A 25,071-nucleotide genomic window follows, 5' to 3' on the forward strand; every position below is an offset into this window, starting at 1 on the left:
CAGACTCTCAATAAAGGGCGGGCACTCCCTTTGTTATTGCTGATATAGTGGATACAAGGAGAGGAATGAAGCCTTGTGGAAATAGGTTATTTAGGGCCAGAGCATGTTGTCCTCTGCATATTAAAAGGCCCAAAGTTGGTCTTCCACACATGCTTCTCTGACTGCATGTTCACAGCATCCCTCTCTCTGACGACATGTTCCCAGCATCCCTCCCCCTGACTGAGTGTTCCCAGCATCCCTCTCTCTGACAACATGTTCCCAGCATCTCTCTCTGACGACATGTTCCAAGCATCCCTCTCTGACGACATGTTCCAAGCATCCCTCTTCCTGCCTGCATGTTCCCAGCATCCCTCTCTCTGACGACATGTTCCCAGCATCCCTCTTCCTGCCTGAATGTTCCTGGCATCTCTCTCTCTGATGACATGTTCCTAGCATCCCTCTTCTGCCTGCATGTTCCCAGCATCCCTCTCTCTGACAGGTGTTCTCAGGATCCTTTCTTCTGATAGGGTGTTCCCAGGTTCCTAGCATGACTTGGTCAGTCCCATATAGGTGCCGTTTTCTTCCAGCACCTTCTAAATGGCAATTAACTTCTCAGCTCAAAGGGTCTTTCCAGGCCAATCTATCCTCTGCTCCCCAAAAAATCACCAAGATGACAACAATGGCCTGGGTCTTCTAAGAGGGGCTGTAACAAGAGGCTCAGAGTCCAACGAGGCAAATGAGTGAAGTGAACAATGACAGCAGCAGGACCAATTTGCCTTGGGACAGACAATACTCCAAGTTACAGATAACAACCTTATGAGGCAGACATTATCATCCCCATTTTACAGGTGAGGAAACTGAGGCATGGAATGTTTTAGTAACTTGACCAAGTGGTAGACGCAGTACTCAAACACAATGACCGCAGTTCTGGAATGTGTTCAGATGAAAAAGCCAATCTCAAAAGGTTACATACTGTATGACTCCATCATATAACATTCTTACAGGATGGAAAACAGATTGGCGGTCGCCAGGGGGCAGAGATGGGGGGCAGGGAGGGGTGGCAGGAGGCAGGTGGGTGTGGTTCTAAAAGGGCAACAGGAGAGATGGTTGTGGTGACGGAACCGCACTCTATCTTGACTATGGTGTTGGAGACGTGAACCCACACATGAGAACTAAATAAACACACATACAAATGAGTACAAGTGAAAAAAAGAAAAAGCCCAAAGTTACCAAGATCTGTTAGAAGTAGGCTTAGGTGGACTTGGTGTAGGCAGGTGGGGAAGTTATCAAATATAGTTAGATGGAATGCTATCATGAGTGTGGCAGGCCGAATAACGCCCCTCTCCCCCAAAAAGTGTACATTCTAATCCCTGGAATCTATGACTATATTAATTTAATTTTCCTTGGTAAAGAGACTTTGCAGATTAGATTAAGTTAAGGATCTTGAGATGCAGAGATGATCCCGGGTTATTTGGGTAGATTGTAAGGTAAATTTGTAAGAACTGTAAGATAATAAATTTGTATTGTTTTAGTCCACCAGGCTTGTGGTCATTTGATACAGATGCAATGGGAAACTAATATAATGAGGACCATTGGGAAAAAAAGACAGCGAGCTTCAATTATTTGGAAAACTTCATGTATGTGGAAGGCTGTCACCCCTGGCGTGTCAGATGGCTGCCATGTTCCTGAATGCAGGAAGCGATTTGTTTGATTGGCAGAGACCAGGTATAGAAAAGTTCAAAGCTACCTTTACTCCTAAAAATGCTGCCATTCCCTGTCACCAAGCTTTGACAGTGTCGGGGCGTGTTAAATGGAGCTGGCATAGCTCACGATCACAGACTGTCTAATACACGCCAGCCAGTAGAAGTCTGCAGAACAAACACTGCCTCGGGAGGTTGTGTTTTTTACTGTACAATTTCGCTAATCTTCATGTTTGAAAAATAAGACTATTTAAGCTCATGTTATGCCTGGAGATAGGAATGTGTGAGCTCTTTTGGGGGAAAACCTCACCAATTTATGTATCAAGATAACATCTTTAGCTATGTAATTCAGAATTTAGGTTTCTAAGTAGCTATTTTAATTCTATGTTTCCACACTGTCTAGGCATATAACAAACAAAAAAACTCTTAAAAAAGGAATAAAAATTAGCTTACACTTTGAAAGGGTCTACTAGTTGCAACACTTTGTTACCAGTTACTTTCACTCTTACAGCAATTCTACAAGGAGGATATTGTTATCCCTAACTTGTCACTGCAGAAACAGGGGTTCAGATAGGTTAAGTAACTTGCCTGAGTTGCCACAGCCTGTAAATAATAGAGTCAGCATTGAAGCTTGCATTGGTCTGATTCCTAAGTCCGTCTTTTCCACTGTTAACTACTGCTTTCGAGATAAATGCATGGGGCAATATGTTGAATAAATGCCATAAGAGCCATCAACAGTTAACATGAGAGGTCTACAAAGAGCTGAAGATCGGCCTAACTTTGAATCTATTACTTTCCACCATGTCAGAGCTCAGTTAAGAAGTGAGTGTTTCATCCACAGGGCTGTGTGTGGAAGGAAAGTTGGCTACACAGTGATACAGGGTTATAATTCCTCCAATCCTTGTCATGTACTGAGCTTCATAAAAGAGGACGAAAATTACTCAGCACATGTTATAGCAATGATAAAGTCCTATGGCCACTGCTCTAAACACACATCCTGGCACCACTTTGCTTATAACCACTCTGAAGTGTTCCTCCTAGATAAGATACCACGAACAATTTCAGCATGTCACTTAGAACACTAATCACTCTGATTTTGCTAAAAGCCATCGTTGGAACCACCTTCTGACCCAGTTTTTCCATGCAGAATATTTCTACAAGCAAGATCCCCCATCTTGTGCCCAACAGTGTTGCTTAAATTGTTTTGACCATGACCATGTGAGAAACGCATTTTATCATGCAAGCAGCTCAGGTGTATACATAACAAAAACAAAACTTCCATGAAACAAGACACAGCCTTACTATGTGCAATGACCTCTCATGTATTTTTTTTAAAATTTTGCTCTATTTAGTCTAGCTTAGTCTATTTTGTGGTCATGACCCCACACAATGACTTAGTGACTGACGAATGACTCTATACCCCATAAGGGGGTTGTGTCTGCTGTTTGAACGTGCTGCTCCCTACCTCTGGGGCAATATAATCTGGAGTCCCACAGAAGGTCCTGGTCGTGACTCCATCCATCATGTGTTCCTTGCACATCCCAAAATCAGCAATCTTGATATGTCCTTCCGAATCCAGCATGACATTGTCTAACTTCAGATCCCTGTAAGGAAGCAGAATAGCATCAGTGTCCTTCCCATGACACGACACAGTTTGCTCTGGAGCTGGTGAGACAGAAGGGTATCTGACCAGCTGCCATCTCAACGTTATATTCACTTCAAGTCCCAGGAGAGCCGGGACCAGGCATTATTGAGCTTTCATATTTTTTTAAATCTCCTAATGTGTTGCCTGGCTTACAGTGGTACTTAACAAATGCATACTAAATGAATGACCAAAGGACTTAACTAGCGATTCCCAAGCTTGGCTGAGCATGTGAATCCAGCAGGTCTGGGGAGATCCTAGTCATTTGGTTTATTAGTATCCTACACAGAGGGGTCTGATACACAACCAGGTTTGCAAAATCATGGGTTCAGAACAACCTCTGTGGGTCACACACGTGTCCCTCCCCCTCTGCCTATGTCCTTTTAACTACTCTTCACTTAATACTGGGAGACAGTCTTCTCTTTGGCACCAGACTTTCACTGTAACTAACAACCTCAAGAATTTAATCCAATGGTTTTCCCTTGCCTCCCTCTATTTCCGCATGTTCTGCTGCTGCTGAGCATCTAGAACAGAAATTTGGTTTCCATTGCTCCTTGACCTCCATTCCAAATAAGAGGCAGAGGAAGGAGCTGGAGGTGGAGAGAAAAGCATGTTTTCTTGTTATCTTGAAATGAGATAAAATCTTTTGAGGCCCAGAAATTGAAGGCGGTTCTGACTTGCCTGGAGGCTGCAGAGAAAGGTAGGCCCCAGAAGGTGTCTGTTACCTCAGGGGTTATCAACTCCTTATCTTAAGTCCCCATCACAGAGTTACATGCCCACAGAGGTCCAGAGGTCCAGCCAAACTCTCGACAGTGCGGGTGGTAGAGCTTCGATACACACCTATAAATGATTCCTCTTTTATGAAGAAAGAACAATCCAATGGAAATCTCGGCCGCATAGAATCTGCAAAACAAAATGCTCATGAGGTTTCTGGTTTGCTTCTTTGGATTCCTGGAGACTTTGTACCCTCCAGTTCAGGCACTGAAGAGGTAAAAGAATGTAGACTCTGGAACTGTCGGAGATCAGCACTGCCCTACACATGTTCTTCCAACCCTTCGACCTTCCCTCTGCCATTTTATTACTCCAACTTCCCCAAGGAAAGATAACAGCTAATAAAATCAATGAGATAGGTTTATTACCTGCCCAGAAACAAGTGCTTCTTATCTAGGGCAGCTAGACAGCTAGTTTACTGCTTAAAAGAAATTTCTAATACAGTCATGCACCACATAACGACATTTCACTTAATGACGGTGGACCCATAAGATTAGTACTATAGACCCTAGGTGTGTAGCGGGCCACACCATCCAGGTTTGTGTAAGCACACTCTGTGATGTTTGCACAATCACATTGCTTAACGATGCATCTCTCAGAACGTATCCCTGTTGTTAAGTGATGCATGACTGTACAACTTTTTAAAGAGTGGCTATTACTATAGTAATCAAAACAGCATGGTACTAGTACAAGAACAGACACACAGATCAATGGAACAGAACTGAAAGCCCAGAAATAAAACCATACGTCTATGGACAGCTAATCTTCGACAAAGGAGCCAAGAACACACAATGGAGAAAGGAAAGCCTCTTCAATAAATAGTGCTGGGAAAACTGGACAGCCACATGCAAAAGAATGAAAGTAGACCGTTATCTTTCCCCACGCACAAAAATAGAGTCAAAATGGACCAAAGACTTGAAGGTAAGATCTGAACCATAAAACTTCTGGAAGAGAATATAGGCAGTACACTCTTTGATATCAGACTTAAAAGGATCTTTTTGAATACCTTGTCTCCTCAGACAAGGGACACAAAAGAAAAAATAAACAAGTGGGACTTCATCAGACTAAAGAGCTTCTGGAAGGCAAAGTAAACCAAGATCAAAATGAAAAAACAGCCCACCAATATATATATATATATATAAGGAACTCATACAAATGAACTACAAAAAAACAAAAAACCCACTCAAAAAGTGGGCAGAAGATATGAACAGACATTTTTCCAAAGAAGATGTACAGATGGCCAATAGGCACACGAAAAGATGCTCAACTCACTAATCATCAGGGAAAAGCAAATCAAAACTACACTTAGATATCATCTTACTCCCATTGGAATGGCTATAATCACCAAGACAAAAAATAACAAATGTTGGAGAGGTTGCAGAGAAAAGGGAATCCTCATCCACTGCTGGTGGGAATGCAGACTGGTGCAGCCACTATGGAAAACAGTATGGAGATTTCTCAAAAAATTAAAAAGAGAAATACCGTATGACACAGCTATCTCACTACTGGGTATTTACCCAAAGAACTTGAAATCAACAATTCAAAGAGACTTATGCACCCCTATGTTCACTGCAGCACTATTCACAATAGCCAAGACGTGGAAGCAACCCAAGTGCCCAAGAACTGACGATTGGATAAAGAAGATGTGGTGTATATATACAATGGAATACTACTCAGCCATAAGAAAAGACAAAATTGTGCCACTCATAACCACATGGACGAATCTTGAGGGCATCATGTTAAGTGAAATAAGCCAGACAGAGAAAGACAAACACCATATGATTTCACTCATATGTGGAAGATAAACAAACTTATGGACAAAGAGAACAAGTTAGTAGTTACTACGGGGTGGAGGGTGGGCACAAGGGGTGAAGGTGCATACTTATACGGTGTATGACAAATAATAATGTACAACTGAAATCTCACTATGCTATAAGCTATTATGACAACAATAAAAAAAAGAGTGACTATTAGACTATTCTACATCAGGACTAGGGTAGAGTGGAGAAAATTTTCATTTTCCTATTCTGGACAGAAGACATTAGTGTTTGAAAATAGTATTATTCTCTGGAAGACAAAGAATAATGTGTGATGAACTCTTTAGCTAGGTTACTCATCCCCCACCCCAACTCCAAGCGCTGAGATAAATGAGACACACGCCATGACTCACATCTGAGTTTACCCTTTCAAACGCTTCACAATAAAAAGCAGTTACTGCCATTACTTCAAAATCATTAACAGGTTAATATCTGAAACTCAGACTAAATGTTGAAGGATGTTTTAAAATTTGCATAGCATTTAGGAATCTTTGAAGTGTAAGAAGCCACAAGACTGTGCCTGCGCGAACATCACACCCAGAAGGCTTAGAATAAGCACACATGTCTACAGGAGCAGAGAAGAGTGCTGTAATGATAAGGACGAAACTCTTAACGACGGGGTGGGGGTTGGGGGGGACACCCTTGAGGGCTGGCAAGAGAGGGACAAGACAAGGGAGGGAAAAGAGTTGGGATTACGGGTGACTTTTATATTATTTTTCATGCTTTTCTGTATTTTCTGTATTTTTCTGTATAAAGTAAAAGCTTTCAGGCAACACAAATACAATGAAAGCAATACAAATACTTCAGAACATAAGGTGGCCATTCTGCTGCTCGTTCCTTACAGCTCTGTGTTATCAAGATTTATCTTATAATCTGAGGATTTTAATGGTTTATGACTAACAACATAAGAGAAGGGATAAGGCCAGGCAGTTCTGAAAATTGAAAAGTGAAAATAAAAACAGAAAAATCTCCCTTCGCATTTTTTAAGCTTGCTACCCAAGAATTCCTTATTCTGCCTTCAGTTAATCTTCCGTAGGACAGATCAACCCACACGGGCCAAAAGTTCTTCAGATTTATCTTTGAGACTGAACGTTGGCCAGAATCTGATGAACATTTGCTAACTTGATTGATCAGGTACATGCCCACTGCGCATCGCATCCTCATTGAGGGAAATGAAATAGCTGTTTGTTTAGATTTGCTTCTGTTGAGTTTCCTGAGACTTCCTGGCCCGTGAAAAATGGGATGATTCTGCAGGTATCGAAGGCTGCCTTCCAGATGGATGATTCTCCATCTTCCCCTGGAGCCCTGTCTCTCTCCTGTGCTGCCAACTCCTGCATCCCTGCGACCCTGCATCCAAGCACATCCCAATGAAACCTTCCAAACCGAGCTCATGATTCCCCCCAGCCACCTCCTCCTCGGTGGCTGCCGCCTCTCAAACCTAAAACGGGTGTCACCTGAAGAGATTTCTCTCATGTCACCCCCCTACCCCGTCACCAAGTTCTGGTTTTCGTCCTCCAGAATGTTTCTCAAAGCCACTTACTCCTCTTTGGCTCCAAGGTCAAGCCCTAATTACAGCTCCATTCTCTCTCCTCTACATAGATTTGCACCAAGCCCCTGGTACTGGCCCGTATACTCCCTGCCTTCTTCCTTCGGCTCTTGGCCAGGAGGCTATATGAAAACTTAACCTGATGCTGTCAAGCCCCCTTCCGGCCTTCCCTGTTCCTCAGCCAGGCCCTCCACCATGCTTGTCACCTAGAACCCTTGCCTCTCACACCACCACAAAAGAAGAATCTCACACCATCTCCCGTACCTCTGGGTTGGGCATTCCCCAAGGACGTTCCTCCCTCACTGCCTCCCTTTCGGGGCTTTGCATGGTGTCCTGTGCCACCTCTAAAGTAATGGCAACACGTTACAACTGTCGACTGACATCCCGCTCCACTCTGGAGGGCAGGGAGCCACTGGTTCTTTTCACACTCCCAGCATCTGGTGCATTGTGGGTGTGCAAGACCATGTGTTCAAGAAATGAGTAGCTGACTCAATCAATGAGGGTGGAATCGGGTGACAAGGGGTTACATCAGCATCTCCAATCTACTAGAAGCAGAATCAACTTCTCCTTAGGAAACGTTCAGAGGGACCCTGCCAATAAACCTGCCCCCCTGGGAGGTGACAGTGCTCCATCTTGAACCAGACAGAGCTCCACTTTCATATTTCACTCAGCAGAAGTTTCCAGTTGGGAATACTATGGCTGTCTAAATTAAGAGACTCAAAAAAAAAAAAAAAAAGTACTCACACTGCTTGTGGTTCCTTAAATTTTCCTACTTGCTGAATGTGGTACATGAGGTCCCCGCCATTGACGTATTCCATGACGAAGTATAGTCGATCCTGAAGACCAAGGTCAAAACGTGAGCAGGACTCCTCCACGGGCACAGCGGCTTCCCTCACTCTGTGCAGACTGTGTTTTGCTTTCTTGTTAGTTAAATGTGGGCCGCACTGGCAGATCTGCTCAGTGCAGCCCTTCAAAACTTTCTTCCCCAAATAAAGAATAAGTCATAAACCTTATTGCACGAGGGCCTTGGGAGGTATAAAGTTATTACATAACTCTGAAATAATGGCTCTGTGAGAACGTGTCTGCCCCCTTCTGGCTACGTGTGCTCCCCATTAGAGTACCGGCCTCAAACGTTCCTCCTTTTCTCCTACACACGTGACACATTTCTATGTTAGAGACGGTGTGAAGAATCCACATGGGCCAATTATTTAATTTTAACTAGTGTTTCTGGTTTGCAGTGTCCAGGAGGCATGCCATAGTAACGTGGTAATGTGTTTAACTGGATGCTTCTGAAAACAAGTCTTGTCAATTACGTGGGGCTTATAAATTGTAAACGCTCAATGATATTTACTGTGGGGGAGGGGACTATAAGTGGAGAGGCTAATCAAATGTTCTTTTGCATCCATAACATGCCTGAATGTTGTTTCTGATTTTCTCTGTCACTGGTATGCTAAGTGTTGGCCCCACCGAGGGAGCATATTAGGGAACCAAATAAATCTGCATACTTATGAGGACATTATGCTGGAACAGATGGGGAGAATGAGAGGGTTTAATAGTGAAATAACTAACAGCACAGCACACGGAGGTAGAAGCTGACCTCTGCTCTCTTCTGGACAGCATCACCATTTACAGAGGTTATTAAACATTAAAGTATTGCACAGGGAGAGAAAAAAATGATGAAGCTGGTGCTAATAAGCAGGAAACAGCTCTGGGATCTTCAATCTCAGCTTTCCTGTTACAAACTTTAATTTCATGTTTATTTCTCTGCTCTGTGGCTTTCTGGAGCCTAATCAGCGTAACCAGGGTTACAGGATCTGGGCTGGGATTCGGGGATGTGGTTCTCTCTCCCTAGCACATTGCTCTCCTCTCCTTGGCGCTGCTTAGGAGCTGCTGGGAGCAGGGCGCTGACCGTGCCGCCAGTGCCAGGCTGACATACAGTGGCCGGCGCCTGACTCTGCAGCCCCACTGCCCATCCAGAGACTGTGTGACTGCCCTGCCATTTTGAGACTCTAAAATCTAAGAGCATTGAGGGGGCGCCTTCCAAGAAATTTTAAAGAGAGGCATAAAATAGAAAGTCAATTTTCGGCCAACAGGAAGTTGAAAATAATCATCATCATAACAGTAACAATTATAGCTACTGATTATTGAGTCATATCTTAAAAAGGACAGCTGCTGAGGAGTGGAAAGCCTGTCTTTGGGAATCCTCACTACGGTGCTATCTAAATGTTTATATTTCTTGCAGGCTACTTGCAAGCACCATGCCAGAGCCCTGGCCCCACAGCTGGCTGGTTAGTGCTTTGGAACTGTTTTGTCCTCTGTTTAGTTATACTCTATGACAGGGCTCAGCAAACTTTTTCTGTAACGGGCTAGTAAATATTTTAGGCTTTGTGTGTGTCTTGCAACTGTTCAACTCTGCCTCACTAGCATGAAAACAGTGTAGAGGATGAGTAAATGAATGAGAATGGCTGTGTTCCAAGAAAACTATTTATGGACACTGAAATTTGAATTTCATCTAATCTTCACATGTCAGGAAATATTATTCTTCGGGTTTCTTTTCTTTTTTTTTCTTTTTTTTTTTTTTTTTTTTTTTTAAGTTTTCTTAGTTCTCATGGGCCATATAGAAACAGGCCTGTTTGCCAACCTCTGCTGTGTGGCATTAAACAAGAACACACTCTTGTAAGAGATCAAGTCTCCTAATGTTCCAACGCAAGGCCCGGCAGCTAGACCAGTGGTTTTAAAAAGCCAGGACTTTGAGTTATTTTATTGTTTTTGTATCTGAAAGTCTTAGCACATTGCCTGCTATGAAGAAAACTTTGATATAACAGTTTGAACTAAATGGAATTAACGTCAAGCCTCTAAGTAGTGGGCACATCACAGAGAAGGGGAGCCCCAAATCTCCCAGGGGCACAAGAGTGAGAGGTTGTCCCCAGGCACTTCTGCTTGGCAGAGAAGAATCGGGGGCTGAGCGGTCCCCAGGTTAGCCCTTTCTCCAGCCTTCTCCACAGGACTAAGGTTGACTCAGGTGTGGAGAACACTTTGGTTCAGGGGTAGCCCGTGAGAGTACGCTGTGTGCTGCGCCACAGATAGACAGCCTGGATCCTTACCACCGTCTGGAAGCAGGAGTGCAGCTGCGTCAGGAACGGGGGCTTGTCAAGCAGGGCCAGGACTCGCTTTTCCACCATGGTGCACTCCACATCGTCATCTTGAATCACCACGTCCTTCTTCAGGATTTTGATAGCATACAGCTCTTCTGTTCCCTTCCTGTCAGCAAGCATCACCTGGGAGCAGAGGAAGAGCAACCTGAAAACTTCTAGGCATATGTCTGGTACCGGGGGAGGAGGGGAAACCAGGTCGGGGGACAGTTCATGCAAATCTGTAAATGTGTGATATGACAATATTAATGAAGTTCTACTTTATGAGATTTTGAAATATTGCACATCCCTGCAAATTAAATTCCTCCAGCACTGTACAGTGTCTAAGCTGGCAAGATCTATGCACTGTGTAGGCTATTGTCACACGATGGCGCTATTGTGGCTGCTAAAAGGAATACCCAGCATCATCGGGATCAGTCTTGAATTAAGCACATTTTTCAAGAGCATCCTTGGAGCAAAATGTGACCGACCTTTATAAGCTTTTCATGAGTCAGGAACCAATACAAAAAAAACAGGCAGGACTGCAATCAGTTCCTGAGTCTATCATGAGATTTGAGGCCAGAGAAGCCAAATATAGACATCCAGGCTGAGAGCTGAAGAAACCCAGTTCACCGTCTCTTAATTATTACATGTGCTTACTACAAGGCAACGTTTAATTTTTAATTGTGAAAATTATTCATTCAACTGGCATTTGGGAGCACCCACTCTGTGCTGATCACTGAAAGGGTGACACACAGTGAATCCTCTGTAGCTTTTTGGATGCAGTTGTTTTTAATGAAACGAAACATTTCATTTTAATGAAAGGAAACATCTGAGAAACCAGTACAGCGAGCAGGGCAATCTAAAGGGCTGCTGTGGAAATCTTGGGGAGAACCGGATCGATTCCAACATTCTCTGCAAAAGCCCAGCCGTGCACAGACTCCTGCTCTCTTACCTTCCCAAAACTGCCCTTCCCCAGCACCATGAGGAAATTGAAGTCGGTGAGTTTCACTCTGTCAAGGTTGTTAGAAGGTTGTCGCCTGTCTTCTGAAGGACTGATCACTTTGTTACCAGCAGGGCCAAGCTTGGCTTTCTAAACAAGCACACATGAGAACAGTCGGTCATTTTTCCAGGGAAAAGACTGATAGAAAAAAGCATGGTGTAACTAAGCTGGCTGGGAGGTGAGAGGTGGGATGGGGCGAGAAAAGGAATCTGAGGGTGATGAAAGATCTACTCATACTTCAGAGGCTTTTCTCACCCTAAGGGCAACACTTGCAAGGTAGCAAAAAATTGCCCCTACCTCTCACGAGATGGGAGGACTCTGTATATGGTTAACCGAGAATCAAGTCATGGGACTCCACCAGGGGCAGGCAGTTTGTAATCCCTGGATGGAGAAGTTAACTTCTTGGGGAAAATGGTGCTTTGTGACTGTTAACATAATGAAAAAAGTAAACTGTGTACTGATGCTTTTCTTATTTGTAGACTTTCCAGTCTAAGATTAATCTACATGAAGGAAACTTGGACCCAGGCAAAAAGGGAGCATAGTGTCCTCGCAAGGAGAACCGCTTAAATGGCAAACTGGGGGGATGATTTATTGCCACTTTAAAAGGCACAGTAAGAATAGAGTGTTTTTTTTAAGTCAAGAGTTGCACTTAGGAAAAGAAATGATGACATGCATGAGAATCTGGTCACATCAAACACACGGCGCCCTTTGAGCCTGAAGGATATTTGGTCAGTGATGTGTGAGTTTTTATAAACTAGACTCGGGCCACACAAAGGCCCTGGAGGGACCACACCCTCATTCTTCTCCCGTGGGGAGTTAGTCTCATGTCAGAGGTGAAAAGTCAGAGGGCTCAGCAGAAAAGGAAGGGCAAGTGATCACCTGGGGACATCTAACAGTCAGCAAGGGAGCCCGAGGAGAAGCCTGGCGTGGGCGGAGAGTCTCCCCACAGCCCCTGCCTGCTGAACACCGCCTGACTGACCGTGAGTCTGCTGCCGAGGCCAGGGTCCTGGGGGCTGGCTGAGCCCAAGGGCAAAGACTCCTGCTCTGGATACATTGTTAAGGAGAGGGTGCCTCCCCCTCCCCAAGGCAGCAGACCTAAGGGCACCTTTGAGCTTTGGAGCAGGGACCAGGACATCACTCAAGTCAACATGGTCACCAAGATGGCGCAGGAGGCAAAGGAGGCATTCAGGGGCTTGACTATGCGACCGAAGCACTGGCAACCTCAGTTCTTAGCTCTTGGAGGAAAACGTGGGATTTGCAATTTTTTCCGGCTTTCGAGGAATCATCCACATTCCCTCTTGGAGCCACAGAATCCCTTCATCCCACAATTACTGAGTGAGCCACCTCGTGCCAGGCTCTGTTGAAGAGGCTCTGCATTAGCAGAACGAGCCGCAGTCAGCTGTGTCTGGATCCCCAGCCCTAACTCAGTGCTTGGCACAGGGTGTGCACTCAACATTGTGGCTGAATGAATAAAGAGATGGAGTCTGAATGGGTTCATCAGATGTGCTGTTAAGGCGACGCTTTTCTCTGATAAAAATACCTCGTTTGTACAGAGATCAAACCTCACAGCTCGAGTGCATGCTCTGATGACTCAGCATGCCCGTTTAAGCAGAGACATTAAAGTATGGGGGACGGTGGCCCTGACTTTTTTGCTTTGAGGCTGAAAGTATTTAATACAGTTGCACTATAATATTGTCAGTCCATGTGGGAAACACGTGGGAACTTGGGGGCCACTGGAAACATGCTCTCTAAGGACAAAACCTGAACTGTGATGATATATAAACTGGCCTCCCCTTTGACAGAGGAGGGAAGGAATTTCGAGACAGACTTGTGAGAAAGAGTCAGGACTTGACCACTCAGGTAAGGGTTAGAGCCCTCCTGAACCGTAGGACCAGCACCATCCTCCGAACAGACACCCCAGGAACGAGCCCAAGCTGAGAAACTTTCTGGTTTGCGTCTAAATTTAAATGAATAATCAGGAAAGTCAAGTTTGAGATGAGAATACCGACTACGCCACTCTATTCTGCTCTTCTGATTTTTAAAAAGAAAAAAGTTATCAGGAAGAGGCACAAAGAGATTATCAGAAACTTCACAGTAACATCCGAGAAGACAGAAACACAACGGACTCATCGCTCTGATGTGCGTGAAATAGCTGAAGAGCGTTTTCACCTGGGCACAGCTTCCACCTGCAGTGCTGTGTCCTAAGCAGATGCTCCTGACTCAGGGGCCTTCTTCAACAGTCACTGCTCCTTCACCTCTGACCCTTCAACACCACAGCCAGTGCAGTCGGAATGGGGGCAGATGGAGGCGATGGCCTCCAGGAGAGATACGGGGCTTTATACACACATGCATCCCTGCCTCCACTGGGGGCTGTACCCCAACAAGGGCTCTGTGAGTTTTGTGCTGTGATCTTAGTCTAGTTACAGGGACAAGATATTCCCCACAGTCAGGCTCAAGGGATATAAATGCCAAAAAAGCATTTTTGCATTGAGGATTTCTGCACCCACATGCAATGTGATCTTAGACTCTGCTCCGAATTCAATCCGTGAGGTTGGGGAGGAACATCCACCAAGGAGACTCCTGCTCTCAGGAGGCGAAGCCAGAGAGAGAAAGGCACCAGCTTCCTGTCCTGCCTGGACAGATGCCATTCTCACGTCTCTGTAGCTGGAAACAGAGTTGGGTAGAGCAGTGGGTCGTTTGGGAAGGAGACAGGCCAGGCTGCCCACACCAAGTGCATTCACTGTCAGAGAGCTGGCTTCTCAGTGGCCTGGCCTAGAGGGTGAGAAGGGGATTTCTCCCCAGCTTGAGCCAGCCCTGAGATAAGAGCAGCCCTGAGGTCTTCATGCAGCAGCATTTCTTCCACGTCACCTACAGGACACGCCTCAGAGCCATTTCCACGCTGCCACCTGCAGGCCTTGCTGCAGAATGGCATGGGGCCACTCCAACACCGAGCTTCCATGAGCAGCTCTTCTAGGGTAGAAATATCCAGGATACCAAAAGCTCAGTGGTCTAGGACTGACTTGGAGCAAGGCCCCCGGTCAACCCGGGTCTAGTAAACAATGGGGCTGGAGGAGACAGCCAGTGGACCCCGCAGCAGCTGTGTTGCCGGGAGCCTGAGGGCAGGGAAGGCAGAAGACCCCCAGGAGGGTGGTCTACACAGCCCCAGGCCTCGGCCTCCAGACCACTTCCAGGGCCGCCTTTGTCTTGCCAATTCCGACCCTTCCTGGGTCCATGGCTCCCCTCCAGGCAGTCGGAGTGCAATCATGTTCTGTGGAGACTGTGCCTGCAACGCCCCGACCCCCTCTCCTGGCTGACTTCTACCCCCATCCAGGTCCCAGCTCCCCTGTCATTTCTCTGGAGAACCCCTCCCCAAAGACTTCCTGCCCTTCTCCTCACTGCACCCTGGTCTTAACAGCTCACACGGCAACCTGTCAATACCTGCTGATGGTGTGTTTACTGTCGAACGCCTCTTTGAATCTCACTCTACAGCTGATCCATCAGCAGCTCACGTCAAAGCCACCTTCAGATCATGTGCAGGACCCACCCTCTGCTCAGGGCCTTCTTCGCGACCTCTCTGGCCAAGGCGGCCCCACCTCTGGTGCCCCATTTCAGTGACCTCCTCCTCGTGGGTCTCCCTGCTTCCACCCTGTCCCCCTTGCCCTGTTCCCTGGAAGGATCCTGTTCAGTGGGGTGCTGTCCTGGTCCCCTGGCTTCCCATTTGGTGGAGAGAAAAGGTCAAGTCATCACAACGGGTGAGGAGGAGACTGGGCTTGGGGCTGTGACCTTAGCTCCCACCACTCCCCCGGCCCTCTGTCCTAGCCACGCCAGCCTTGCTCCTGCCGCGGGTCTTTGGTCACCCTTTCCATAGGGGCCATGCTGTCCTGTTCACCCACAGAGTCCAACTCAAGGCTCGCCTCTGTCTCCCTGATGCCTCCTCCATCCTGGAATTTCCAGCCTGTGGTAGACACTGTCTCTGCCCTGCCCACGTCCCCCTGAGCTTTGGGCTCTGCACACCTGTGCACACCTGAGGCTGTCTGAGGGTTCTAGTCAGGCGACTTCTGTAGGGCGTGCCCCACAGTTACCATCCTAGGGTGCAGCCCACCACCAGCTGCACACAGAAGTGTGTTCCATGCTGTTTTCCCCTCTCCCCAGCAGGACTGAGCTCCAGCATGGTACCCAGCTGGCTTCCTCGCTCCGCTGGCTCACATCCTACACCCCACCGGGTTTCTTGGGATCCCTTCCCACCTGAACTCCTTGTTCTCAACCCTTGTGGCAGAGTTGGCTTTGGGGAACTTAGACACGTGTACCTTCTTCCTGGATTCACTGATCTGGCTTCCTCCCTAGACTGTGAGATCCTGAAAGACAGGGACCATCTCACTCATCTTTGTATCTTTAGACCAAGCACTGCGCCAGGCACATAATTACCCACTCAATAAATATCTCATTCATTCGTTCAAAAACATGTCTTCTTTAAGCACTAGGACTTACAGAATTCGAAGAGGCCGAATCATAAACAGTACGGTCATCTTGTGGCCAGCACTAGTCACACAAGATGGCAAATGTTAACACAGAAAAGCAGCTGTTATCCGGTAGGCTGTTTCAGAGAACTGCCCCAGCCTCTGTGCAGGTGGCTGTTCATATATAATCAGAACTCTCCCCCTCAAGCAGTCCCTGGATGTGCTGGGTCAGCCACAGAGAAGGCTGGCTATCATGGCGTCCCTGCTTTTAGGGAGGTCGGCTACACAGCGACCCTCCCCAGAGGCCATGCTGGACTGGCTGGGGCAGTAAGCTGAAACCATGGCCTTGGAAGAGTTTCTCCGAAGGGATAGTCCTCAGATGAGAAGTCCAGCCTGCCCCAGACCCAGCTGGATCTCTGCATGAAGAGCAACAATGAGTCCCTGAGCCGACCCTTTCTTTGAGGTTTTTAATGGGTTGTTTGGCAACTGGTCTCCCAGCAGGACAAAGAGACCTGCCCTTCCTGGCTTGCACACTATGGATATAACTCTGGTTGTCATGAATGTAATTCAGGCTTCAGCAGGAGTGCAAATAAAATCAATATATGTCTAGGGATAAAGCTGAAGCTGAGCCTAACTGCAGAGACTTCAGCAAACCCAAGGGGGCGTAAGGGAAAGGGTGCTGACATCCTTCACTATAGCAACGCAAACACAGCCCAGCACAGCCAGATGCCCTGCCGGGGCACATGAGCCAGTGGGAATTCAAACTGCAGACACAGAAAGCAAGTCTCCTGGACTGATATTCAGAGGAGAGAGAAGAGGCTTGCGCTGGACTGGAGATCGAATGCACGGACGAGCCCATCAGCGATGCTCCTCGCTGGCCCATCCTGGATCTCAAGTTGGATCTCGCTCGTCTCCAACACTCATGTAAAGAAAGCTGATGGAGGATCAGGCGCCGGGCAGCAGTGGATGGGATGGAGATCCATGGCCTGCTGTACCACCATCCTCCCTTGAAGTCCTCTCCCACCTCCCAAAGGTGGAAGGCCCTCTCAGCTCTGATGATGCTTGTCAACCTCTTCAGAGAGCAGTGGCCAAGAGCTCAGGGTTTGGATCTCCACCTCAGCACACGCTGTGTGTGGTCGTGGACAAGTCAACCACTCTGAGTCTCTGATCCTCCATCTGTGAGATGGGATGATTCTGCTGACGTTCTTCTCACAGGGCTCCTGGCAGGAGTAGATGTGAGAACGTTTGGCGTGGTAACTGGTACCCAGCAAGTGTTCACCGCTTGGTGCCTCTTATTATTTCTTCCTATTCACCTCTATTTTCTCAAGGGGCTTAGTGGAGCCCTGGCACAGAATTCTCGCTCAGGACACACATGTTGTTGAACTCATGGGTCCTTGTGTGACTTTAGAACATTCCATCATTTATTCCACAGATATCTATATGTCTGTCATGTCCCAGACATGGGGCCAGGTGCTGAGAAAACCAGACCAATAGGAAGTAGCCTCTCCTCTGAAGAACTTCAGTCCAAAGGTACTGCGGTCTGCATCCCTGCCACTCAAAGCGTGGTCCATGGACCAGCTGCATTGGCATCACCTGGAGGCCTGTCAGACTCGGGCCCCAGGTCGGACCTACTGAATCAGGACATGCATTTTTAACAAGACCCTCAAGTGATTCCCATGCACATTTAAGTTTGAGATGTGCTGATTTACGACAGCTGGAATGTTTCTCCAACTTCAAATGTCCCCTCAGAGTCAATGTTCCTGAGACCCTTTCTACCGTTGACAATGTTCAATTATCATATAAAATTGATGGGCAACTCTGGAAAGAGCCCTGGACTTGGATTCCAAACAGCTTGGATCAAATGTCCGCCTTACTCATATTTGCTGTGTGACTCTGGGAAGATTACACTGCCTCTCTGAGCCTCAGATCCCTCAGCTGTAACACGGTGGTAATAAGATTTCTATACCTCTGGGCTATGCTGAAGGTGTAATGAGGAACGCTTTGCAAAAGCCCCCAGTGCAGCACCTCACATCATACCCTTTACCCTGGTTTCCTCCTTTGTCCCAGGAAGACAACATTGTTGGCACGGCCCTTGGCCTCCTGGCATATGCCTCCTCCCTGACTGCACATTGAAGGCCTCCGTGAGCAACTGCAGGTCACCTGGGTCAGGGGTCTGCCTGGTTGACTCATAGACCAGAAACCCTGTGACCCACGGACATGTGTCAAGGCTGCAGATAGGCTCTGCAGGAGCTCAGGACTTGTGGGGAGGCAGAGGCACGTCCCCGTGGGCTTCCAGGCCTCCCAGCGGGGCAGGAGAAGAATCAGGTCTCGGCTCCAGCTGCTCACCCCGATTTCCAGAGTGCCTTCTGTAGCCCCTGTGGGGCTGGGCTAGGACTGGTGCAGGAAAAGACCCTGTCTTATTAAAATGGCATAGAAGTTCTGAGAGAGAAAACAAAAATGGAAACTATGACATATAATGCACAAAACAGAAAAGCGTGACTTTAAATGTTGCAGCTTTAGCATGTTTTTTTTTTTTTTTTTAATAAGGCTAAAACACAGCCTGGTTTACTGGCTATGATGAAACAACTCAGAATCCAGGATTTTTAGGTTCCTTGAAAGATGGCTCATTAGCATTAGGTCTAGTCTGGCATCACGATGCCAAGTGGACCAGCAGGTTGTGAGGAGCAGTACTCTGTCCCCGTCAGACAATTTACTCGTAACCGATGTGCGTCTCATTTTATACAACAGATCTATTCTTTTTTCTTTTCCTGCTTTTTCTCCCCCAAATCCCCCCAGTACATAGTTGTATATTTTAGTTGTGGGTCCTTCTAGTTGTGGCATATGGGACGCCACCTGAACATGGCCTAATGAGCAGTGCCATGTCCGCGCCCAGGATCTAAACCCTGGGCCGCCGAAGCGGAGCTCGAGAACTTAACCACTCGGCCATGGGGCCGGCCCCCACAACAGATCTATTCTTGAAAAGACATAATAGTTTGCAATCGTTTAAGGTATTCAAAATTTAAAGGACTCCTATGATGGCATTTCTGTAAAGCAAATCACACAAAGTGAATGTGAATATTGCAAATTCAAATTCTCGCAGTTGGGGTTGAGCATGGCATGTGTGTCAAACGCCTGTGTCTGAGGAGTTGTCCACGTGTATTGTGAGAGGCTGTCCACATTCGGCCCATTATTAGGGGGTTTTTCAAATTAAAACTGAGAGGAGGATGTGCCAAACTACCGCGCTGTGTACCCAACGAGGGATGGGGTTACGAGAGATGTTCATTTTCTATTAGGTGGGACCACTTGCAGCTGCTGAGATGTGAGATCGGTCCTACAGTCATGGAAATTCCAAATGATTTAGCGTAATACCATAGATACTCTGCAATGTTTGAACTTTGTATGATGATTATATACTAGCTTTGGTATGTGGGAAAACAGGCAATAAAGACATGGGGGAAGTGTGTAATCATAAATCGCCAGCCTCTAACACAACAGCACCCCGCCTAGCAATTCTTCCAAGAGGTGCTGACTATCTTCGGTAGAAATCCAACCCATGAAGTATGCTTTAACGCTAAACTACATCCCATTGTAAATGTGGCCATTCGTACCTATTTTGTGAATGTTCATTAATAATACCGTATCTCCCAGCATAAAAGAAAACATGGCTTTGATGAATATATTTATCAAGATGTTTGCAAAGTGTAGAGAGATGAACCTGACATAACAGAAGGTTCTTTATACTTCTAAGATACCAAGGGCAGACAGGCCAACAATAACTAACCATAAAAGCAATGAGTAATTCTGTATTTCTTCCACATTTTTTTTTCTACAATGAAAATATCCTGTATTCAGCACTTATCTGAACAACCCTGGCAATACAAGACTGATGGTGTTTTGGTGTTGCTCCATAAACCCAGGCATGGGTAACAGAAATAGCCATGCCATGCGTAGCTAAGGACCTTAGCATAGCATCTTACCTCTAAAGCAACGTATTCAGCTGCACCCACTGAAACATTAAGAGAAATCACGCAGTTTCAGGAGAAGAAACCCACAAAGGAACCGGGAAGGAGTTTTCAACGATACCGTTAAGGGAATAGGGCTGTGTGTTTCTAAGAAGCCATGAGTCACGTCTATTACCTCCTACTCAGTAACCTGGCAACGGATGAAGATGATACGACTTTGTGGGCATTATAGCCTCCTGGGTAACACAGCTGGAGGAGATAAAATGCCCGTGGTTCTCTGGCCAGTTTTTCATCTTCTGGAATATGCCAAGCATGCTTGCTGCCTTGGGGCCTTTGCACTGTCTGCTCCTCTGGCCCACCAGACAGGATGCTTTCCTGTCTCACCTCAGGTGCAGCTTTAAGTATACGGCTTCCACATGGCATTCATCATCCTTTCCCAGGCTGTGTATTCCCTTACATTCTTCTCACTGCCTGTTATACATTTCTCTTTCTCCATCCACTGGAGGGAGTGCCAGGACCCCATCTGTTCTGTTCCCTGATGTCCTCCAGGGCCCAGGAGAGCGCCTGGGGTGTCGTGGTCCTTTGGATACTTTTAGAACCAATGGATGAGCATGTACATGGGGAAGGCAATTACTTCTAATATAAAAATGTTTTAAAGGCAGAGTTATTGCTTTTAAATAATTTCTATAACAAAGCTGCTGCTTGTTATAAAAGTAATACATGTGTACATTTTAGAAAATTCAACATGCAAGGATAAGACAAAAAAAGACAATTCAAATCATCCATAATTTTATCACCTGCACATAATCATTGTTAACATTTTGGTGACTATTCTTCTAATTCTTTCTTTTCATGTTTTCTTCTTTGATGTATATAGAATTATATGGTTTGTAACCTTTCCTCCCTGCTGTGTTGTGAACTTTTCATGTTATAAGCACTCTTCTACCACATGACTTTCGTGACAACAGCCCACTGTGCGGCTCTACTACAGTTTATTTAACTACTCCCCTACTGTTGGACACCTAGGTTATTTCCAATTTTCACCGTTTTCAATAACATGCAGATGAACAATTTTGTAGTCCAAATCTCTATGAATATACCCGGTCTCTCCAGGATAGATTCCTGATGTGGAATTGCTGGGTCAAGAGGTACAGGTATAGCGAAGGCTGGTGCCCAAGGCCAGACATTTTAATCCGACCATGAAAAGTCAGAGAGAAAAGAAGGAAACCCAGAGAGTCAAGGTAGCCTAAAACCTGAAGGCAGGACCTTGGTTTCTTCTAGGTCGTGTGTCTAATTTCGTGGTTGGACTCTCAAGAGTATTTTTTTTTTTCCGATTTGGCAATCTAATCTGCAATTGCAACCTGGAGGCATGGGGCCAGGCGAGCTCTCCCATACAACTGTGTCAACATCTGCTGATTGCAGTTTTCTCCTAGAGTTGGGAATCACAGGTGTGCCTCAGTTCTCCTGCTGGCAAGTGCAGAGAGCACCTCAGAACTCAGGACTGTCAGTCATAGAAGGTTCCTTGGGAAGGGCTGACCTGCCTTTGGTACAGGTGAAGACAGTGAGGGTAGAGAGCGACCCCCACTCCCTACGGCCACTGAACTGGGTTGTGGCAGTGTTGGGGGAGGAAGAAAAGGATGCTACTATCCTCTACGTTGGTCCTTGAAACCAGACCCTGGATCATTCTGCCGAGGTCACTCCCCTGTGCTAAGAGGTGCCCCTTCTGGGATGTCATCTTTTACCAACAGCACAATGGGGACAGGGCTTTCAGTATTTGAACAGAACTTGGAGATAAGCTGATCAAGGCCACCCACATTACAGACGAGGAGCCTGAGGCCTGGGGGGCTAAGTGATGTGTCTAAGTCAATTTTCCTTCCTGGAAACCAGAACGCTGGTCTTTGAATTCCGTGCTTATCCTCCTACATCAAAAATAGGCAAATATTTTCCAGAAAGGGGCACATAGTAAATATTTTTGGCTTTGCAAGCCAAATACTGTCTCTGTAGTATCTACCAGATTCTGCCATTATAGTGTGAGAGCTACATGAATGACTGAGTGAATGAGTGTGGCTGGGTTCCAGTAAAACCTTATTTACAAAAACAGGCAGCAGCCAGAATGTGGCCCGTGGGCTGTAGTTTGCCTAGCTCCCTACATCATGCAGGTTTCTTAAATCATCCTCATTTGCAGTTAAATTTAAACAAAACGTCTCTATCTCCTTGCTAACCTCTCAGAACAGCCACAATTAAGAACCTCAAGTGCACTCGGATTAAATTACTATTCAGTCTTTTCCATGATGCTTGAGATGCCGACTAGTCCAGGAAAAAAACTGTTTGCAGCCAAACAATGTAGTGAGTGGAGTAGACATTCAGTGGAGCAGAAATTTAAGGGAAACCACATTCAGTCATTTTCTTAATGAGAAATATTTTTATGGACACATCCACTTAGGCTGCTGCCACTGCTGAATTCACGGGAAGCCAGCAGGCATCTGTTGTCATGGCAACCGAGCCATACTCTAAGGAGAAACGCAGCATCCGTGACACAGCAGCACTTTGCCCAATGCAGAAAACACGAAGTGCTTCGTTCTATCTGTACTGAGTGTTATTCGCTCTAGTATCCTGCTGTGCTGTTGTCTTTACAGCCAACCTGGTCTTCCCATCTCCCAGAGTTGTCCACTGATGCTGACACAAATCTTCTTAGGCTGAGTAAGCTGTGATTTTCAGGTTGCGGTAGTCAACCTACGGATCTACTAAAAAGGTCTCAGGAAGGCTGCTGCCATGTTTTCCCCAGTTTCTAAGAGTCCAGCCTCAGGTGAGGGTCCCGGGACCAAAAACTTACCCTTTCTAAGTTTTTCTATCTGCAAAAACCCGTCTTTCTCTCTCACCTGTTTGCTGATGGCGCCCACTCCTCTGATACCTGCCTTAGAGGAAGGCCCAATGTGAGTGGATGTGCATGGCATGTCACTGTCAGGGCACGTTTGGTACTTAGTAACTTTTTGAAACAACCTAGAGAGACCCTGGACCTCTTGCCTTTTCAGCATCTCAATGATTCCCCCAAATCAAGGAACAACTGGGTGCACAAAGTATGATTCCCATCTTCACGTCCGTCAGAAAGTAAAGAGATGCAGGCACAAGTTCATTGCTCTCTTCCGCGGGCAGGTTTCATGGACTCTTCTATTTGCAAGTCTTTACTGCCCTCTTGTGGTATTTATTTTCTGGACTGACTGCACTTTGGGATGTTTTAGCAGAAACACGCCTAAGGTTCACTAGTCTGGCCCACAGCGGTAAAGGTCCCATAAATGCTGTGAAACAGCACAAACAAGACACGACTTCTATCTTCCCAGATACACCTTTACGGAAGATGCCTCAAATCTCTAATGCGGGAGCCGGGCCTTTGCACAATGCCAGGGGAATGTGTACTGATGCAGAAAGTGTGTTTTAGAATCTCCAGGTGCTTTATTTCTAGAAAAGAGCAAAACCCCAACCACTTCTAGACCTCTCTGTGTCTCCTGAATCTTTTCCCAAAGCTTCGACTGCGCCCGGACTTTGCAAGTTGCATATGCAAGAAGTGCGGAAAGGGAGGCAGTGAGGGCTGTAGGGGGGCCCTGGAGTGGTCCCAGAAAGCCGCACTGTTTATCTTAAAGGCAGAAACACAGAACAACCTGGGAAATAACGAGAAACGATGATAGCCACAGGGGGGCAGATTCAAGGAAAAAGCCACCACTGGGGAAATTCAACCGGAGCTAAATGATCACAGAACAGCAGCTCCTGAAGTCAATAAAAACAACAACAAAAAACAACAACAAAAAACCCCATCAAGCCACAACTGACAATAAAGCCCAGATCCCTGTGGAAAGTTCCAGACACTTCCCTGCAGCTCTGGGCAGCGGCTGCAGGAAAGGTGGGCAGGACTGGGCATCTAGTGAAAGAGGGGTGAACCTCCCATCCACACGGAGGTAAAACCACCACCATAATGATCCTTTCCCCAAAATGCTGGATGTCTGCTCAATTACTCAATTTAAGTTTTTTCATAAAATGTCTGACAGCAGCAAGCATTTGGAAAGTGGGGCCGACTGCAATTAAATTTAGCACAAAATTTCCATAATCGTTGATTTCATCCTATCTTCATGGAGTGTTTTTAAAAACCACACCAGTTTTTAAAAACGAGGGACCTAATTATAGCTCAGTGGGACACCTGCTTCCCAGGCTGGTGGCAGCTGCGCAGGTTCGGGCTGGCCTCTGGGCCCCCTGTGGCTGACAGGGAAGCTTGGAGGGGACTCAACACGGTGACGAGCATGGGATGTGGGGTCCGCCATATGTGGACTGGAAGACGGTTTCGGTATCGTTGACTTCTCTGAGGCCTCAGTTTCTTCATCTGTAAGATGGGCTGAAACTCCCAACCTTGTCCTACATGGGGAGCCCTCCCTTCCTACAGTGAAGGGGACGTAATCAGAGTTCAGGAGCTGCTGCCAGGCTGCAGCATCAGAAGAGAGACTCCTCTGAAAGGAAGCGAGCAGAGAGGGGCAGAGATGAAGCACAGGGACAAGACCCGTCATGAGAGTGGGGGGCTCCTCAGCTGCCCTCAGGGGACACGGCTGAGCAGTCCAGTGTTTGCTGGAAGGGCAGGTCTCCAGGGCAGGGGGGCCTTTTGAAGAGGAGCTTTGGGGGAGGATGTGTAAGGGTGCGATTTGGGGTGGGGGGGAAGGATGCTCCCTGCTATGGGAGTGGATGGGGCTTTTGTGTCAATAGGCCAGGGAAGAGCCAGAAAAATGTAAAATAATTCAATTACTGTGACCCCATGGGACCCACAGGCTGCTGGGGCCTGAGGAAACGCATGTTACAAAGGAACACCCCTAGTAAGAAGTGAGACCACGGCTGCACCCCCTACCAAAGCCGTCAGCTCTGCACAATCGGCTGTCCACCCACGGCCACTGGCCAGAGCCGCGGAGAGTCCTTCCTGCAAGTTTCTTTCCAGTCTGTCAACAGAGAGAAATGGTCTCTGGGGGCCGGCCCTGGACTGATTATGGACAAGTCTATTTTCAGGGAAGCTGAAGATGAGTTCGTGAACA

General features: G+C 46.6%; 1 protein-coding gene across 3 annotated transcripts in view; it reads right to left on the reverse strand.

Moving 5' to 3' along the window:
* Nucleotides 1-25,071, reverse strand: part of PRKCA (protein kinase C alpha) — a 405,570-nt gene that overhangs the window by 45,908 nt on the left and 334,591 nt on the right. For all 3 annotated transcript variants that reach the window (XM_044746178.2, XM_014848021.3, XM_070483469.1), the window contains 5 exons: nt 11,542-11,679; nt 10,560-10,733; nt 8,200-8,291; nt 4,162-4,224; nt 3,145-3,283 (listed from right to left, as the gene is read on the reverse strand). In XM_044746178.2, the coding sequence (XP_044602113.1) occupies nt 3,145-3,283; nt 4,162-4,224; nt 8,200-8,291; nt 10,560-10,733; nt 11,542-11,679 (606 nt within the window). The remainder of the gene's footprint in view (nt 1-3,144; nt 3,284-4,161; nt 4,225-8,199; nt 8,292-10,559; nt 10,734-11,541; nt 11,680-25,071) is intronic.

This window comes from Equus asinus, chromosome 13 (assembly GCF_041296235.1).
Source record: "Equus asinus isolate D_3611 breed Donkey chromosome 13, EquAss-T2T_v2, whole genome shotgun sequence".
Taxonomy (NCBI): Eukaryota; Metazoa; Chordata; class Mammalia; order Perissodactyla; family Equidae; genus Equus; species Equus asinus.